This window comes from Schistocerca serialis, chromosome 10 (assembly GCF_023864345.2).
Source record: "Schistocerca serialis cubense isolate TAMUIC-IGC-003099 chromosome 10, iqSchSeri2.2, whole genome shotgun sequence".
In the NCBI taxonomy this organism is placed as follows: Eukaryota; Metazoa; Arthropoda; class Insecta; order Orthoptera; family Acrididae; genus Schistocerca; species Schistocerca serialis.
The window spans coordinates 141,344,257-141,364,239 of record NC_064647.1 but is presented as its reverse complement, the minus strand read 5'-3'; the positions used below and the strand labels follow the sequence as shown (position 1 = coordinate 141,364,239).

The following is a 19,983-nucleotide window of genomic DNA, read 5'->3' as shown; positions in this document are numbered from 1 at the left end:
ATATATTTAGTTGTCGGCTTGCGGAAGACGCCATGACCCACGGTGATGTCAGTTTTAAATTTAACCCAGACGTCCATCAATGGGAGGCATCAATAATTTCCAAACTCATGGTAAATTTGATGAAGTTTCTCCTCACTGTGGGGCCCTCTACAAAAGTGTCATCCACACATCTTCAAAATATGACAGACTGAAAACTTCCAGAGTCCAAAGGCTTCTCTCAAAATCTTCATCGTGATATGCAATTTTACCGGAGGTTCATGTAAATAATTTCAAAGAGTTGACATTCTCCAGCACTACAGATACCAACTAATTACTCGAACACAAGCTGCTGGTGGAAACGAGTTCATGGCTGAATGTGTCAAGGCATATCAAATGTGTAAACATTACAGGCACTTGTCACCAATGTTCAGTATTATGTGCACACGTGTAACATTATTTTCTGCCACAATGCTTACAACATAAAGCTGTAAAACAACACATGCACAAAATGAAAAAGACGAGATATAAAAAAGTTGTACAATACCTTTCTGATTCACTGCCACTACTTCTTGACTCCACTTCATGCTTGAGCTCCTGAAAAAGAGGATTAGAGCATTTACTGTAAAATACATTTACTAATTTTAACCCGTTAGTATAGATGGTTAATTGTTTATGCATTTGTCAGTATCCTCAACCATATTTCCTCACAACAAATAATCTTTGTTTCCATTCTCCTTTATTTAATAGGTCCTTTTGTGTAACCTCACATGCCATCAACTTCCACACTAGGCAAATATACCCGACCTCAAACCTCCCCACTTTCTCCTGTCTCCAATCTGTCTGTTGCACTATGTGCATCACTCCTTTCCATAACATACGATGCCTGTCTCCAAAGCAGCTATTCCTCCTACATGCAGGATTACAGTGGAAACAATTTGCGATTGCCATACACTGCAACTTGCCCATGTGAATGTTGAGCCCTTAACAGCCCACTTGAGTGAATTCAGATACGTATTTCAGGAACTCCACTTTCATGTCATACTTCAGTTGGGGAAAGTGCCTGATGCCGGATGCACATTCTTCCCGGTTCTGCAAGTCTTGATGGCTATATCTTTCTGAGACAGGTTAGATATAACTAATGAGACGGTGGTGTGGTGGCGTGTGTAAATGCAAATTTATTCCCCAAGGTCGTTCTCACGTCCAGACATAAAGACAAAGAACCTAAACACATGTTCATTGAAATTAAATCTCTCACCAGAAAGTATCTTCTCGTGCAATATACCATCATCATGTCCCCCCCCCCCCCCCCCCTCCCCTCTCATCCTAAAGTTGGACAGCTCTTGAGCTTAGAATTCACTCTACGGTCTGGAATCTTTGTGGTGAACACACAATTGTGGCCAGAGATATGAACACAAATATTCTAAACAACAGTCCCTCCATATCAAAATTGACATATAGACTTTCCTGCTCAAACATTACACTGCTTTCACTTGGGCCATATCATCATGCAGTTGACACTCGTAGCAACCAAGTCTCCAAATAGGGAAATTCACACCAATCAGATCTCCATGGTTGTCTGGTTTGCTCATGATTTAAGTTACATGACTTACTTGTTATAACATCCAAAGAATGAATTGCAAGTGATGATTTTTAAAGATTTTAAGTGCTTGAATATTTTCGAGTTTACAGCTGAGACCTGACATTTCTTGGCAGGCAATGGCAAAAAATATGTTTCACATGAATTATGAAGTAGCTAACTTCACTGAGAGACTCAATAATTTCTACAATAAACACACTCCTATAAAAACTGTATGAGTCAGGGGAAAATCAGCACCACAGCTTACTGATCAACTTGGAATCTTATGAGTATCAGAGATGCAGCACACAGGAAATATACATGGCACCAGACCTCTGATAATCAACACACATACAATCAACAATGGAAACAATTTAGGATGACTGTGAGAAAAGTAAAACTCAGGTGTGCCAAATCATTAGCTGAGGACTTTTACATACTCTTCATACAACAACAAAGTTAGGAAACTACTGCGAAATCAAAGAGAGCTTCACTGCAAGTTTAAACGCAGTCAAAACCTCTCAGACAAACAGAAGCTAAATGATGTCAAAGTTAGCATAAGGAGGACTATGTGTGAAGTGTTCAGTGAATTCGAAAGTAAAATTCTATGTACCAACTTGACAGAAATTCCTAGGAAGTTCTGGTCTGACATTAAATCAGTAAGTGGCTCGAAACAGCATATCCAGACACTCTGGGATGATGATGGCATTGAAACAGAGGATGACACGCGTAAAGCTGAAATACTAAACACATTTTTCCAAAGCTGTTTCACAGAGGAAGACCGCACTGCAGTTCCTTCTCTAAATCCTCACACAAACGAAAAAATGGCTGACATCAGAATAAGTGTCCAAGGAATAGAAAAGCAACTGGAATCACTCAACAGAGGAAAATCCACTGGACCTGACGGGATACCAGTTCGATTCTACACAGAGTATGCGAAAGAACTTGCCCCCATTCTAACAGCCATGTACTGCAAGTCTCTAGAGGAACAGAAGGTTCCAAATGATTGGAAAAGAGCACAGGTAGTCCCAGTCTTCAAGAAGGGTCGTCGAGCAGATGCGCAAAACTATAGACCTATACCTCTGACGTCGATCTGTTGTAGAACTTTAGAAAATGTTTTTTTCTCGAGTATCATGTCGTTTCTGGAAACCCAGAATCTACTCTGTAGGAATTGACATGGATTCCAAAAACAGTGACCGTGTGAGACTAACTCGCTTTAATTGTTCATGAGACCCAGAAAATATTAGATACAGGCTCCCAGGTAGATGCTATTTTCCTTGACTTCCGGAAGGCGTTCGATACAGTTCTGCACTGTCGCCTGATAAACAAAGTAAGAGCCTACGGAATATCAGACCAGCTGTGTGGCTGGATTGAAGAGTTTTTAGCAAACAGAACACAGCATGTTGTTCTCAATGGAGAGACGTCTACAGACGTTAAAGTAACCTCTGGCGTGCCACAGGGGAGTGTTATGGGACCATTGCTTTTCACAATACGTATAAATGACCTAGTAGATAGTGTGGGAAGTTCCATGCGGCTTTTCGCGGATGATGCTGTAGTATACAGAGAAGTTGCAGCATTAAAAAATTGCAGCGAAATGCAGGAAGATCTGCAGCGGATAGGCACTTGGTGCAGGGAGTGGCAACTGACCCTTATCATAGACAAATGTAATGTATTGCGAATACATAGAAAGAAGGATCCTTTATTGTATGATTATATGATAGCGGAACAAACACTGGTACCAGTTACTTCTGTAAAATATCTGGGAGTATGTGTGTGGAACGATTTGAAGTGGAATGATCATATAAAATTAATTGTTGGTAAGGCGGGTACCAGGTTGAGATTCATTGGGAGAGTCCTTAGAAAATGTAGACCATCAATGAAGGAGATGGCTTACAAAACACTGGTTCGACCTATACTTGAGTGTTGCTCATCAGTGTGGAATCAGATTGGGTTGACGGAGGAGATAGAGAAGATCCAAAGAAGAGCGGCACGTTTCGTCACAGGGTTATTTGGTAACCGTGATAGCATTATGGAGATGTTTAGCAAACTCAAGTGGCAGACTCTGCAAGAGAGGCGCTCTGCATCGCAGTGTAGCTTGCTGTCCAGGTTTCGAGAGGGTGCGTTTCTGGACGAGGTATCGAATATATTGCTTCCCCCTACTTATACCTCCCGAGGAGATCGTGAATGTAAAATTAGAGAGATTCAAGCAAGCACAGAGGCTTTCCGGCAGTCGTTCTTTCCGCGAACCATACGCGACTGGAACAGAAAAGGGAGGTAATGACAGTGGCATGTAAAGTGCCCTCCGCCACACACCGTTGGGTGGCTTGTGGAGTATAGATGTAGATGTAGATATTGCAGAAAAACCAATGAAGACTAGGGAAAGCAAAACTCAAATCCAGAGCTGAACCGCTAATTCCTATTGAGGATCTAAATGAATATTTCACCACACCAACATTTTCACTTCACCAATGTATAAGTAAGTGTACATACCATCCATTCCCTTAACGAATCAGTGGTTGATAAATAAAAAAAAAAAAAAAAAATATTTCTGCAGCCAATAAGCTTTAATAAGGTCCAGAAGACAAATTCGTTCAGCAGCTGAAGGACACAATAACATTACAGTGCCAATGATCAATTTCCTTGTCAATCCACAACTCTGTTCTCTGGCCTCCTAAAGCTCCCAATAGCCTAGAAGCAGTGACTCATAAAACCACTCCCCAAAATGGAATACTCCAATGAACACACTGACTACAAGCCCATCTGTGTTCTACTAGCATTATCTAAGCCAATGAAATACATAATTCACAATTAGCTTACAAAGTGCTATACATCAAATAACCTTTTTCCCGGAGAAAGTGCACCATGACAATTGCTCTTATAAAAGTGACTGACAAACTGAAACCAGCTATGAACAAATGAGATGAAATTATTATGTACTTTTAGGATTGCAGCAAAGCTTTCAATACTGCCAACTTTGATGCTCTACTTGCTTAATCAAAAGTCAAATTTTTCTACACATGCTGTACAATGGCTCCACTCACACTTATATTCTGCCAACATTGTGTAATAAAGCGAAAACACCACAATGGAGGAATGTATTAACAGAGGTCCCACAAGGACCAGTATTAGGCCCATTACTTTCTTCATTTTATGTTAATGATGGTAAACTATTATCTCCCATTGACAATATTATTTATATGGATTTCCAGCATGCTAGATAAATAATGGGACAGCAACTTGTGTTAACCAGTTTCATGTAGAAAACAGCCAAATTAGTAAGATTCAATTTTTTTCAAATTTAATTCACGAGTCTAATTTCAGGTTACTTGAACCCATTTTCAAATCATTCTGTGAGGCAGAAAGTTAAAATTAATATTTATTCATACACTGTTATAAAAACTGAGTGCATATTACAGGATACAGAGCATATCATACCATGAGATATTTACCAAATACAGAAAATGGTATATTCTGTAACAGCACGCAATATGTGTTAAGATTGTACATACATGTCTACCAAAGTCATATTTTTCTATGAACACTGGCAGAACAAACATAATACTGATGGTCTAGGTCCTACACTGACACAAGGAAACCTCAGGTGGGGGGAGGGGGGGGGGGGAATTTATTTATTACAATTTCCAGTTACCAAGCACAAAAATTAATACTATGAAAGTACAGGCAACTACCACATTTCAGGTTTTAAAAATTTTCCAGAAACAGCAAGACATTTAAAGGCTTTTTGATATATTTTTTAAAATGTTTCCCAAAACAGTAGTGCATTTAAAAGCAATGAACAGTAAACAACAACAGCAGCACATACTATCAGTCAATGCTACAGCGACACACAACATTGTTCATTGCAAACCATAAATAGTATGGAAAGAAACCAAATTAGTATGAAATTCAAAGTCATCACCACCATCTGCATTACATCATCGTAAACCACTTACTCACAAACAAACCTAACAGAATATATTACTATGAAATTATTTAACATGACACTTCATTGGTGCAAACAGTGTTAAAATGCTAAGCTGTGTCTAACACTGTACCAAATGTGACAGCATATAAAAGTACATGGGTGGTTTCATCTCAAATCACACAGGTCATGTCAACTTGTTGTCATGAATCTCTATGGAAAAAATTTATATTAGACCCCCATATCGTAAGTGTTAAGAAATAAGGTAGTTTCATTTTATCTTAGTTTCTGTAAATGGTACAGCCCTTTGAAAATGTATATTTTGTAAATAACTCTTAAAACAATGGAGAACAAAAAAAATATAACTAATAAACCAAAAGTACTGGAGACATGGCAGATGTTTTGCATTAAGGCTCTCTCTTAGTGTGCTGAAATTTAGCTGACACCTGCTCACTTATTTGCTTCCTTTAACTTACAATTTAAGACAAAAATACAAAATTTAAGTTAATTTTTACAATTTTTTTCTTATTTGGAAAGACACAGAATGCTATCTTTTCTGTTGCATTACCAGATACAACTGATGTAATTATAAACAGTATCTTCTCTGTTCCAGCTATCTGCATTATATAAATACTTATTACTAAAAATGTAAAAACTGCATTTTTACAGTTCTTACAAATTATTTACTCAAAAATCCCCATCTGAAAACTTTTGAGAATCACACAAGATGATGTTTGGTTAATCTGTTACCAGTCAATGCAAAAACACAAATGGCAATATTTTTTTGTGTAAAGTGATAAAATTTTTTTAACATTCTGCATTTTTTGTAGCACTGAATTTCTAGTGTAAAATATGCATGACGGCAACAGTTTCCAGCACTCTTCTGTTTGTAACAAACAATTGAGAACTTGCTCATACCATTCTGCATCGAGTTTTCTCATTTGACATACCAAAAGCTCTGGATCAAGGCAACGAGGCGGATGCAATGTTTCTTGATTTTCGAAAAGCACTTGACTCTGTACCACATCTACACTTATTGTTGAAAGTAGAATCATATGGGGTATCAACTGAAATTTGTGGCTGGATTGAGCACTTTTTGGTAGGGAGGACACAGCTTGTTATCTTGGATGGAGAGTCATCATCAGATGCAGAAGTAACTTCAGATGTGCCCCAGGGAAGTTTGTTGGGGCCCCTGCTGTTCATGTTGTATATTACTGACCGTGCAGATGATATTAATAGTAAAATCAGGATTTTTGCAGATGATGCTGTTATCTTCAATAAAGTACTACCTGAGAGAAGCTGCATAAATATTCAGTCAGATGTTGATAAGATTTCAACATGGTGCAAAGATTGGCAACTTGTTCTATTTGTTTAGAAATGTAAAATTTTGCACTTCACAAAAAGAAAAAATGTAGTTTGCTATGACTATAATATCAGTCAGTCACTGATGGAACTGCCCTGGTCATACAAATACCTGGATGTAACACACTGTAGGGATATGGAATGGAATGATCACACAGGTTGAGTTGTGGGTAAAGCAGGTGGTAGATTTCATTTTATTGATAGAATACTGGCAAAGTACAATCAGTCTACAAAAGAGACTGCTTACAAATCACTTGCGGGACCCATACCAGATAGGAGTAATGGGGTATTGAATACATACAGAGAAGGGTAGCACGAAGTACTATTTATATATTTTGTGCATCATATAAAGTGTTCAACCATATTTGGGCTGCCACAGCAAATGTTTGTAAATTATACTGTTTAGTTTCAGTTGCAGCAGATCGAGTGACTTCATCAGCTTACAACAAATGGCTACAATACTATCATAACAAGCAGTACCACAGCTGGTTGCTGCACCCAAGTTTCACCCATTTAACAGTAATGAAGAGGATTAGTTAGAATATCAAATGCAGACAGAAGCTCACTTCACCACATACAGCATTACAGGTATGGCACACAATGCTTTTTCCTTTCACTGGTCGGAGCCGACAAAGTACTGTCTGTTTTTAAAACTGTGCTAAATTTCTCACCCAGAAGATGCTAGTTACAATGAGCTTGTTCGGATGCTAGGTGAACATTTTGATGCTCAGGATCATGTCACTGAAGTGAGGTTTAAAATTTTCTGGCTCAAGAAGCAGCCTGATCTGACTTTAAAACAGTGCATATCCAAAATTAGGGGACTAAAAAGTTCAAGTGTTCTTGTGGACTAAGCTATAACAGCATTACGTTACATGATGCAATCACTTAAAATGTTTCAGATGTACGCATTCATGATGCTATTCTAAAATAGCCTGAAAAAAGATTTGCCTCTTGTGGAATTACTGGGGTTGATTTTGAGGCTCCATGTATTTCTCATGTTAAAAGTGCACAAGACACTCAGTTCACGCTAATTTTAATGTGAATAAAGACAGGGCTCCGATTAACAGTAAACCTCAACATAAAAACTTTCAGGTTTGTGGTACATGACATGCACTACAAATAAGTGTGGACGTCTTTTACTCAGTGATTTTCAAATTGTCAGACAAGCTTGTCCTTGTAATGACACGAAATATTTCCAGTGGCATATACTGGCCATGAAACATCAGAACTTGACATATGCAGTTTGTCAGCAACTTTTTGTGATGTTAGATAATGTGTTTCATTCCATGTACTTAGTTCTAGGAACAGTGCAAAAATTTTTCCTTAGACTTGTTTGATTTCTTCAAACCGTGCATACAAGACAACTTGTTACAAATCAGAGTTTCTGTGGCTCATACTAATCTTTATGACTTTTGTAATCAGTAAAGAGAACTGTTTGTAGCATTATGAAGTGCTAACAATCTTAATGTGTACATTACCGTTAAAGACAATGCGCAACCATGGTTTTCTCATGCAAGGCCTGTCTCCCACGCAGTATGTCAGAAATCTGCTCAGGAATAGCAACAATGGAAAAAAGTGGGGTTACACAACAGTTTTCTGCAAATCAGTGGGCATCACCTTCAGTCATTCATAAAACCTGCTAGGAAATTTACTTGTGTGTGCTGATTTTCATATATTCACTTCCTCTCCCACAGCTGGAGGAATTAATGGACAGACTGAGACAGATCAGAGTCTATTACAGGATTGATTTACATGAGGAATACTTCCTGTTATCCCTGGACAAGCTGCCCAAGCAATATTTTGTGGTCAACACTCACAATTGGATTGTTACAGTTTCAAACATTGCAATAAATAGCAAATCAAGTGTAGTCTTAGAAAGATCAGCCAATAAAATATTTGTGGACATTAATCACTGGTTCCTAGCCAATTCATTGTCACTAAACTTTGAAAAAACACACTACATGCAGTTCAAAACTTGTAAGGGGTGTCCCAAGAATATATGTCTAACATACGATGACAAGAAGATAGAAGTGGACAGTGTTAAATTCTTGGGATTACAGCTTGATAATAAATTCAACTGGGAGGAGCACACCACAGAACTGCTGTAGCGTCTTAACAAATCTCTGTTTGCAATGCGAATTTTGTCAGACATAGGGGATATAAAAATGAAAAAGCTGGCATACTATGCTTACTTTCATTCCATAATGTCATATGGGATTATTTTTTGGGGTAATTCATCAAGCCAAGCTAAAGTTTTCTGGGCACAAAAACGTGCAGTGAGAGTTATATGTGGTGTGAACTCAAGAACATCCTGCAGAAGCCTGTTTAGGGAACTAGGGATACTAACTACTGCTTCCCAATATATTTATTCCTTAATGAAATTTGTCATTAAAAATATATCACTTTTTCAAACCAACAGCTCAATTCATGGAATTAATACTAGAAATAAGAATAATCTTTACAAGGATTTAAAGTCACTTAGTCTTGTACAAAAAGGTGTGCATTATTCAGGAACACACATTTTCAATAACTTGCCAGCAGCCATAAAAAGCTTAACAACCAATGAAATTCAGTTTAAGAGAAGCCTAAAGGATTTATTGGTGGCCAACTCCTTCTACTCCATTGATCAATTTCTTAGTAAAACCAACTGATTTGTACATAAGTACAACATAACTTCTGCACAATTTCAGTGCAGTAATGTGTTCATTGAAAATTTGTGTGTGTGTGTGTGTGTGTGTGTGTGTGTGTGTGTGTGTGTGTGTGTGTGTGTGTGTGTGTGTGTGTGTGTGTGTACCTTATAAATAAATAAAAAAACTTTTTTATTTTAAATTCAGTGCATTAGTATTTGTAAAATGACTCTTAGTGTTCATTAAAAAATGACGATCATTCCACTTGGGACCTGTGGGATGGTACATTAGCTTATTTGTTTTAGTTGTAAATATTTGTCATGTATTGTTGTTTTTCTGACATGTTCCACATCCTGGAGGACCTCCTCACTACGGATCAATTGGAATGAAAGTAAATCTAATCTAATCAAAGACTACTGTCTGGAACTGCTTTGGCTCCTGCTATTTTTCAACAGGTGCTGCAACAAATAACTCTGAAAGTCCCTCCATGCACAAACTATTTTGACAATATTGTTGTCATGGGTCGTATACCTGTTGAATGTATAGCAAATTTAGACTGCTTGTTTCGAGTTCTTTCAGTGCCTGGTTTAAAGTGCAACAAGGAAAAGTGCTCCTTCTTTCACAAAGAACCTGAACATTTAGAACAGGTAATAAATGAACAGGGTTCATCCTGCTAACACACACTTGTCTGCGAATGAAGATCTACCAGTGACCTGTAATATTCAGGAGGAGGAGGAGGAGGAGGAGGAGGAGGAGATTATTGTTTAACGCCCCATCACCAATGAGGTCATTAGAGATGGAGCACAAGCTCTGATTAAGAAAGGAAGGGGAAGAAAATTGGCCTCAACATTTCAAAGGAACCACCTCGGCATTTGCCTGAAGTGATTTCTGAAAATCACAGGAAACCTAAATCAGTATAGTCAGAAACAGGTTTGAACTGTTATCCTTCTGAATGTGAGTCTAGTGTGCTAACCACTGCACTACCTCCTTTGGTGTGTAACATTCAGTAACTCTAAGCTCTCATAGGGAGACCATCTTAAAGATCTACCACTCCTTTCCAAGTGACAGGAAGTCACTCGCAGAACTATTATATAGTCATTGCCAGCATAGCCTGTTGTATCTTCCATGGCTCCTTGGTAACAACGTGTTTTGTCAGTTTGGGTAAAGTTTCGATGACAGAATGAAGTCTTCTTTTAATATTTTGGAACAGCGTTGAGACCATGGTGTCATCACAAAGGTTTTTGGATGTTCATCTTATGTCTTCTAAGGCTCCATTGGGCTGCATCAGTGTCAACTTCAGCACTATGTCAGTGATTCTGTCACAGAATTTTTACCAGCAGACACAGCGCGTCACTGGGTCAACAACAGCAGCAATATTCACTTCTACTCCAGTCATGGCTGGCGCTGCCACAGTGGTGCTGACAGAGATTGATGTTGCATCACCAGTATGACTCATGTCTCCATCATCAGCACCCGTCCTGCAGCCTGAGCTGACATCTCCCCAACTACAACATGTGTTACTGGATGCAGGTGTGCACCCTGTGGCCAGTTTTTTAGCTGGTGTTCCCGGTCACTCACAAGGTGGCTACTGAGGTCCCTACAGCCATCATCTGTCATTACACTTCCTGTCTCCTCTTCTACATCTCCGCAATCCACCATACGGTGCGTAGCGAAGGGTACCTTGTACCACAATTAGCATCTTCTCTCCCTGTTCCACTCCAAAAGAGAACGAGGGAAAAAATGACTACCTATATGCCTCTGTACGAGCCCTAATCTCTCTGGTCTTATCTTTGAGGTCTTTCCGCAAAATACAAGTTGGCAGTAGTAAAATTGTACTGCAGTCAGCCTCAAATGCTGGTTCTCTAAATTTCCTCTGTAGCGATTCACGAAATGAACGCCTCCTTTCCTCCAGAGACTCCCACCCGAGTTCCTGAAGCATTTCCGTAACACTCGCGTGATGATCAAACCTACCAGTAACAAATATAGCAGCCCACCTCTAAATTGCTTCTATGTCCTGCCTCAATCCGACCTGATAGGGATCCCAAACGCTCAAGCAGTACTCAAGAATAGGTCGTATTAGTATTTTATAAGCGGTCTCTGCTACAGATGAACCACATCTTCCCAAAATTCTACCAATGAACCGAAGACGACTATCCGCCTTCCTCACAACTGCCATTACATTATTGTCCCACTTCATATCGCTCTGCAATGTTATGCCCAAATATTTAATTGATGTGACTGTGTCAAGCGCTACACTGCTAATGGAGTATTCAAACATTACAGGATTCTTTTTCCTATTCATCTGCATTAATTTACATTTATCTATATTTAGAGTTAGCTGCCGTTCTTTACACCAATCACAAATCCTGTCCAAGTCATCTTGTATCCTCCTACAGTCACTCAACGACGACACCTTCCCGTACACCACAGCATCATCAGCAAACAGCCGAACATTGCTATCCACCCTATCCAAAAGATCATTTATGTAGATAGAAAACAACAGCGGACCTACCACACTTCCCTGGGGCACTCCAGATGATATCCTCACCTCCGACGAACACTCACCATCGAGGACAACGTACTGGGTTTGGGTTCTATTACTTCAGAAGTTTTCGAGCCCATATGCTCGTCCCTTAATTAGGAGTCTGCAGCGAGACACTGAGTCAAACGCTTTCTGGAATCAAGGAATATGGCATCCGTCTGATACCCTTCATCCATGGTTCGCAAGATATCATCTACATCTGCATTCAGTGTCCTGCCCCTCCTCTGCCATTGTCATGTGACACAACAATATGACTGGAAGTGTTTTGGGGGAAAATGAGGTGTCATCTAAAGAATGGGGTGATATGTCAAGATTTGTACCTTGCAACAAAATCACAAGTGAGTACAGCCACTGCCAGGTGCAACAATGAATGGGAGGGAGTTGTGCTCTGTGACAGTCGCAAATATACATGACATTCCTGTGGCCACGGATTATTTCAGAGGTAAGCATTTCATCTTGTTCAAGCCATAATAAAGTAATCCAATGTGTTAGTATATGTTGTTGTATGATCTCGGCCTCCTCAAGAAGTGATCTAAGAACCCACCACAGTGCTGAAGACAGTTATTTTGTCTGACACAGAGCAATGGACAGATGTTCTGTGAGAAGTGACATGCTCTTCGAAGAAGATGGTACAGGATAATTGTTTCAATTATTCAACTGCTTAACGTCAAGACATTCGTGACGGTGTTGAGGCTATGTTTCCCTGTAGCTGCTCCACAAGGTATCAGTTTGAGCAGAGAGTAATTCCCATACATTCTAACTGAAGCTTTAGAACAAATAAGAAGAAATAATTTATTTGACCTTTACTGTAATACCTGTGTGGAGTGACGTGCTTTATACTTATTTTACCTTCTTTTCAGTTTAATGCATGGATATTGATAGTAAATACATGACTTTTTTACGTGGTTTGGCCATTATTTACATATAATTACATAATCAGTGAACAGTTTGCAAACATTCTATCTTTACTAATGAATATTTTATATCATAACTTAAGTCATATATTGTAGGTAAGAAAAGATGGATAAATTAGCATGTTATTGCATAGAAAATTACACTGAAGTAATTAACACTTCTAATTCTTTGCTTTTTTTGTTAAAACGATTTTAAGAAAAAAGAGTATCTGCATCTCGTTTCTGATTCTGAGCATCTTTCTGAACCTGAAGAGCACCTATCAACATGGGCTGTGAAAATCTTTCTTCTTGAAAGTGTTTCTTCTGTAAGGCATCCTTCGGTCATTCATTTGCTCCAGAATTCTGCTTTTGAACTGCAGTAAGTTATTGCTGTTACTGCTATCTTTTAAGTATTTCTTCACATGATGAAATCTCCTTTACCTCTGCTGCCAGTTCTTGTTGACTTTCTTCCTCGTGTGTTGCTCGTTTTTGCTCTTCAGATTTTTGTTTTTCCTTTCCTTCTTCTTCTTCTTCTTCTTCTTCATCTTCTTCTTCTTTGTAGTTATGGTGTTTCTTTTATGTACACTGCACCAAAGAAAGAATCTCTTTCATCATAGATACCTTTTCTGGTTTGTTGTAATACAATTTCACTGTATTTTTTACTGTTGTTAGTACACTGACAGCTGTTTCCAAGAGTGATGTCCAGTCTTCTGTAAGATATCCTTTTGATGCAGAAAAACTCCTTTCAACCTCAGCATTCCCATGGTACACAGCTAGAAGAGTATCACTTTACTTGGGTGCAGATAGTTTGGTTCTCCTGCCACACATACTATCCTTATGAATTGATTCCCAGAACTATCAACTGGAGTCAGTGTTGCACTTGAACTTACGCCAGTTTTCAATGGTAGAAGCTTCCTTTCATCCACTAGCTGATCACAATCCACATCCTGCACCAATTCTTTTGTGAGGCTTACATTATCACTGATACTTTTTGCTAATGTTCTCTTACATGGCTGAAGACACCAAAAATACTACAGATTCTTTGACCCTGCCAGGTTTGCCTTAAGAAGAATGTATTTGTTTGGAGCACAAGTTCATAACATTTTCACATAAGTTTAATAAACACAACAGATACACATAACAGAGACTTAAGTCGTCTATAACATATTCTCCTTCACTATTTATAACAGTCTGCCAATGCTGGAGTAATGTTCCAATACTGTGACTGTAGAAATCATGTGGCTTTGGGGTGAAAAACTCATCACGCCATGTTTGGAACACATTTTCATCCTGAAAGGAACTTCCTTCAAGGTTGTTTGACAGGATAGAAAAAGTGAAACTCTTAGGGAAAGAGATAAGGTGAGTAATGTTTGCACAGAATGACTTCTCAACCGAACTCCTGTATAGTGGTTTTTGTGTCTACCAGAACATGACAAGAGGGGTGGGGGTGCACTAGCATGGAGTATCATCACTTCACATAGTGTTCCCAGTTGTTGTTCTTGGATTGCTTCTGCAAGACATCTCAGTTGTTGACAATAAATGTCAGCAATGATGGTTCCACCTCAAGGAAGCAATGCATAGTGCATCACACCACCACTGTTCCACCAGGTGCAAACATTATCTTTTGTGGATGTGTGCAGATCTTCGTACAGGGAGTTACTGCTTTCTTTGGGCTCGACCATCCCTTTCTTTTCCTTATGTTAGCATAAAGACACCATTTCTCATAACCAGTAATGACAGGATAGGAATCATCAGTATTATTCAGCTGCCAATTGAAGATGAACAAGCAGAGATGCACATCTGGCCACCCGCTAACTTCTGTGATTTTAGCTTATAGTACACGGTGTCCATACATCCAATTTTTGAATCATCTCCATTGTATGCAAATGTCATATGATGGTGGAATGACAACAGTTCATCACATTTACCAATTGTAGAGTACACTGAAGTGGATAATTGTTGATTAATGCATTTAAACCATCTTCATCAAGCCATGAAGGTCTTCCTGAATGTGTCGGGTCACTAATGTCAGAACAGCCATCCTTATAATGAGAAATCCATTTTCTTGCCATGGTCTGTATAATGGCATTATCCCCATACACAGCAAAAATATTTGTAATTGCCTCTGCTGTTGTCACACCTCTATTGAACTCAAACAGAAGAATATGGTGCAAAAATTTTCTGATTTCTCTGCTTGATACTCCGTTTTCCAGCATCCACTATCTCCTAATAACAAAGTGACAATATGTAAACTCAAATTGGGACAATTTATTATAAATAAAAAAATGAAAATCAATAAATAACCCAAAGCAAATGGAATATCAACACGCAAAATGAAAATAGCACAAACTTATGCACAAAACTAATATTTACAGGCCTCAGTAAAACAGTTCTCAACATGTGTCAAGAATTGAAGGTGGTCCTTTTTAGACACCTGCTGTAAAGTCATCACCACAAAACATTTTTGTAGTGAAGGCTGCACATTGTATTCCTGTGAAATATTTCCTGAAAGTTCGTACATCTTCAATACAAATGGTTTACAAACTCTTCCTGCCAATACCTAAAGTCTCTCCATTTCACAGGGAAGCAAAGGTTCAATGGCTCCTTCTTCTGGAATGTTCTGGAGAATTGGACAAAAATGTATGCAGTGGAACAAGTAAATGCCAGTTCAGCTTTCACTGTGGGATTTTAAAGAAGCTGAACAAAGTGTCTGTTTCACTGTTTGAAGTTAGAGCAGCAAGTGTAAGAAATATTTTCTGACATGAGCCTGCAGCTGAAGCATTCTCCCTGTAGCTGATTCCAGGATTAACTGTCTGGATGGACAACACGTTATGACAGAACGCCTAGACAATCTCAATGAACGCTGTATGTCCAAGAAGTCTTCTACTCCTTATGGACAACCATTTAAGACATTACTTACAGACATACATACACAATCAGATCAGAAGCATATTCTCCTAGACAACGCAATCAATTACGCAGGAGGTGAATATTATAGAAGTCTACATCAATAAGTTTCTTTTTTCTTACAAGACAGACTTGTGAATTAAAATGCCTCATTACTTTCTTATTAACATTTGGGGCTTAATCCAACACATTAACAGTTTATAAAAAGAAAGTTTTGCTGAATCTAATGTGCTTGTAAGTTTACAAACCATATCCTCAGATGTTGCTTCACCACTGAAAAAGTCTGGAAACAATGGCTCACAATTTTACTCTGAGCTGCTGACCAACAGCAAAACACAGTTTCTTGTTACTTTGTCCACCACTGTTCGTTGTTTCATCAAAACACAGAGAACAATATGCATTATCGATGTCATTTGGCAGCTGCTTTTTAAATAAGTTTCTAGGTCTTCAGTCAGAATATACTGGAATAAGTTCTACTCAAAATGAATCTTGTGGAACAGCTCCAGGAAGCAGAGTTCACAAAAAGATCAATGATGCCTTGACATAAAGCAGCTACACAATTTGAACAAGCACTTTTTAATAATCATATTGTTTCCACAATAATGGCACTGTCCTTAACAATATGCAATTTCACTGTTCAAAGAGACAGTGATAGATCATCAGTGTTCACAGAAGATGCTGAACTGCACACTGGACCTGCAAGACCAAACTGCTGTGGCACACATTTTTGTACAAAATAACTTATGTCTTGATGTCACTGCATGTTGGTTCAAAGCCTGAAACCCTTCCTTTTCCACATTTATGACAGTATTACACACAACAAAAAAATTAAAGTTCACAGTGTTTCTTTGACCACTCAAACATTTTGGCTCCTCTTCCATCCTCCTTGACAAACCAGTTACTTCTCACAGAACATCTGCCCATTGCCCTTCAGATGATGCACCAATGCAGTAAGTTGTTGCAGAAGATAATACGACAAATGGAAACTCTGATGTCACTGTCTCACGAGAGCCTCGAATGTGTAAATATTTTCATTTGTTAAGACACCAATATCAAGTCTACATATCACTTTCCCTACAGATCATTTTTGTTTACTCTCTCTCTCTCTCTCTCTCTCTCTCTCTCTCTCTCTCTCTCTGCCACCAAGCTGTCCAAATCACATCTGAGTACAGAAAAATTGTTTAAGAGTGACTTCTAACAAGGAAGAGTAACTAGAAGAAAAAAAAATGGTGACTACAGGCGACAAAAGTGACCTGTTGGCAGCACTGAACAATGTCTGCCATGCTAGCTCCATATGTGCTCTTAACACTGTAATTCCTTACAGTGATCACAATTTGAGACGAGTCTATTTTGATCTTTCATTATATTTACTACCTACAAATTTCATTTCCAACCAGCTTTATACCTTGTTTCATTAGAAAATTTCAATCTTTTCTCAAAACCAAATAAATTCTGGGACCTTTTTTCCACAGTATGAACAGAGATGGAAATGATCATTCTCAATGCATTTGGCAAATTATTGCAGAACAAACAACTAAAAGATACAATTTTCTTCCAGTGATGTGCTTAGGGTCATATCACACATTTCATAGGACAACATTTTGGCCTCTGACTGTTAGCTTTACATAAAACTCTATTATTACCTCACATAGTTGGCATGGAGAGAGTGACATGTAAACAGAAAGAAATAGATTTTTTCATGAAAACCTTTATTTATCAAGATCACAACATAGGAAACAATGTTTACTATTTTCAACCAGTTACAACAGTCATCTTCAGATCTAGAAGTTGTTATAAAAGGTCACAAATGAGAAATACTTCCAAAAACCATACCAGTAATAGGAGTAATTACAGAAAGGCTGTTGGAAGTACATACCAGGATACAAAAATGTGGTGCCTTTATTGAGGGAATAGGTAAGATACTTAGCAATTTCAGTTTTAATATCCTTAAGTAAACGTCAACTGTAGAACAAAATATAATAAAATTATATGGATATGACTTAAAGTCAATGGCACAAAGCTATGTACAATAAAATTTCAGCACATCGTACCTTACAATTGTATTTACAATATACGTATGTGAAACATAGTGTGCAATCATGATTTTAGCGACTTGGGTGTGACGTAAGAGAAGATGTCCTGCCTGGCCATAATGTCAGTCAGTCAAGGTCACCAACATTGAGGCAGCAAATCAACTGACTGACACTGTGTACATGGGTTCACAGATTCGTGATAATAAAATGAAATGTAAATGTAACACAATTATGTAAAGGGGGAAATACTACACAGTAATTTAAAAACAAATACAACCAACAATTATGGTTATAAAACTATTACAATTTGTGTAATAAAACTTAGGCAGCACAGATAGAAGACACCTACAAATGGTATAATTGCTGTATCAGTGCACACATCAGAATCCAGAAGAGATCCACCTGAAGCTGCAAGTGGGAGTGCAGCCTGTGGAAGAGAACAAAATGTCAAGCAGATCCTAGCTGAACAAAGCTGAGTGAGAGCGAAAAGGACACCAAGGAGGACAAGAACAAACCAACCTATGTAAACAATGAAGTACCAATTGGAAACCTTTGCCACTATGTCAACAGGCAAAGGGCAAAGATAGACACAATTCCAATTGCGACCAGATGGAAGTACCAAATGAGATTATTATCCAACAGCCCGCAGTGAAGTGATGACAGCAACTGACAATATCAGACGTGAGTACAGAACTGATAAACCATTCGCTGGGCAGCCGTATTTATACAGACCACAAGGAACACTATGGGAATCGTATTCACGCAGTGAGATCAGTGGTGAGCTCATGCTGTAAGTACAGGACAGCAGCAAGTCTGTACCCTCTAATGGCCATGTAGGTCCATTACCTTTAGCAGGCATTCTACTTCCACAGAGCCAAATGCCAGAGTAATATTACGATAAAATAATAATAATAATAATAATAATAATAATAATAATAATAATAATAATATGTAGAGAGAACTGACAGTAAAAATATTTCATTATTTAGTCTTTGTTGTAAAAACACCACCTAATACACATCTAGGCTAAAAGAAAACTTACTACACTGAACTGCACAACATGACAGCCAGGAGAAACAGCTTCTGTCTATAATAGCAGCTTTGTAACCAAAAGACATTGTTATTCATCTAATATAGCTGTAAGGAAAAAAAAAAACATGTATGATTCAACTACAACTTGTTGTATGGGGAAAAAAGTTTCAATAATCAGCTGGTAGCAGAAGTGATATGTAGCCCAATGTCTACGTGAAAACTTAGTGATGTTTGGGATACATACCAACTGTTCTCAATAGTTATAATTACATGATGGTTAATTCTGTTGGATACCACAATGTATTTCAATTTAAATTGATTCTTAGATGATACTTACTAATATCAGTCACTATAAATATCATCCATGTAGCACACATTAAGGCAATTTCAGGTGTACACTTAGACATCATACTTATGACGATATTTTCTCCTCGGTACAAACACACTACTTGCCATGAGTTAATTAAAATTGCAGCATTTGTTACTGCACAACAGTTCTTAATCTCATAACCTAGGCATCTAGCATCAAGACAGGCATTGACAAAGCTCATGTTGTCACTTCATCCAGTATGATGCAGTTTCATGGTTATTTATACACAGAACCATTGGTACTGTATTGTGATTTAGAATGTGTTCAAGCCTGTACCATAGACATAGGTCTACGTATAATATGCACCATTAACAAATAAGCATTTTGTTCAGCACTTAGCCATCTAAATACCAACATAAGCACTATGACATTTTCACTATATCTGTGGGTGACTGTCTTAACAGTCTAACCCCACAGTAACATGTCTTTTATAATTCCTTGTTCTGTAGCTGACATACAAAAGGGCACTGACTTTGCCTTACAGTTTATCATTTGGTCAAATGTAGACACAGGCGTTGTTGTTGTTGTCGTTGTTGTTGAAATCTTCGGTCCAGAGACTGGTTTAATGCAGCTCTCCATGCTTCTCTATCCTGTGCAAGCTGCTTCATCTCCCAGTACCTACTGCAACCTACTCTCTTCTGAATCTGTTTAGTGTATTAATCTCTTTGTCTCCCTCTATGATTTTTACCCTCCATGTTGCCCTCGAATACTAAATTGGTGATACCTTGATGCCTCAGAAT

General features: G+C 38.3%; 1 protein-coding gene across 17 annotated transcripts in view; it reads right to left on the bottom strand.

Moving 5' to 3' along the window:
• LOC126424828 (zinc finger protein 501-like) overlaps positions 1-19,983 on the bottom strand; it is a 148,055-nt gene that overhangs the window by 32,505 nt on the left and 95,567 nt on the right. For all 17 annotated transcript variants that reach the window (XR_007576220.1, XM_050087622.1, XM_050087630.1 and 14 more), the window contains one exon: positions 524-573. Coding sequence is in view for 16 of the 17 variants with exons in the window: in XM_050087622.1 (XP_049943579.1) it covers positions 524-573 (50 nt within the window). In the remaining variant the exon portion in view is untranslated. The remainder of the gene's footprint in view (positions 1-523; positions 574-19,983) is intronic.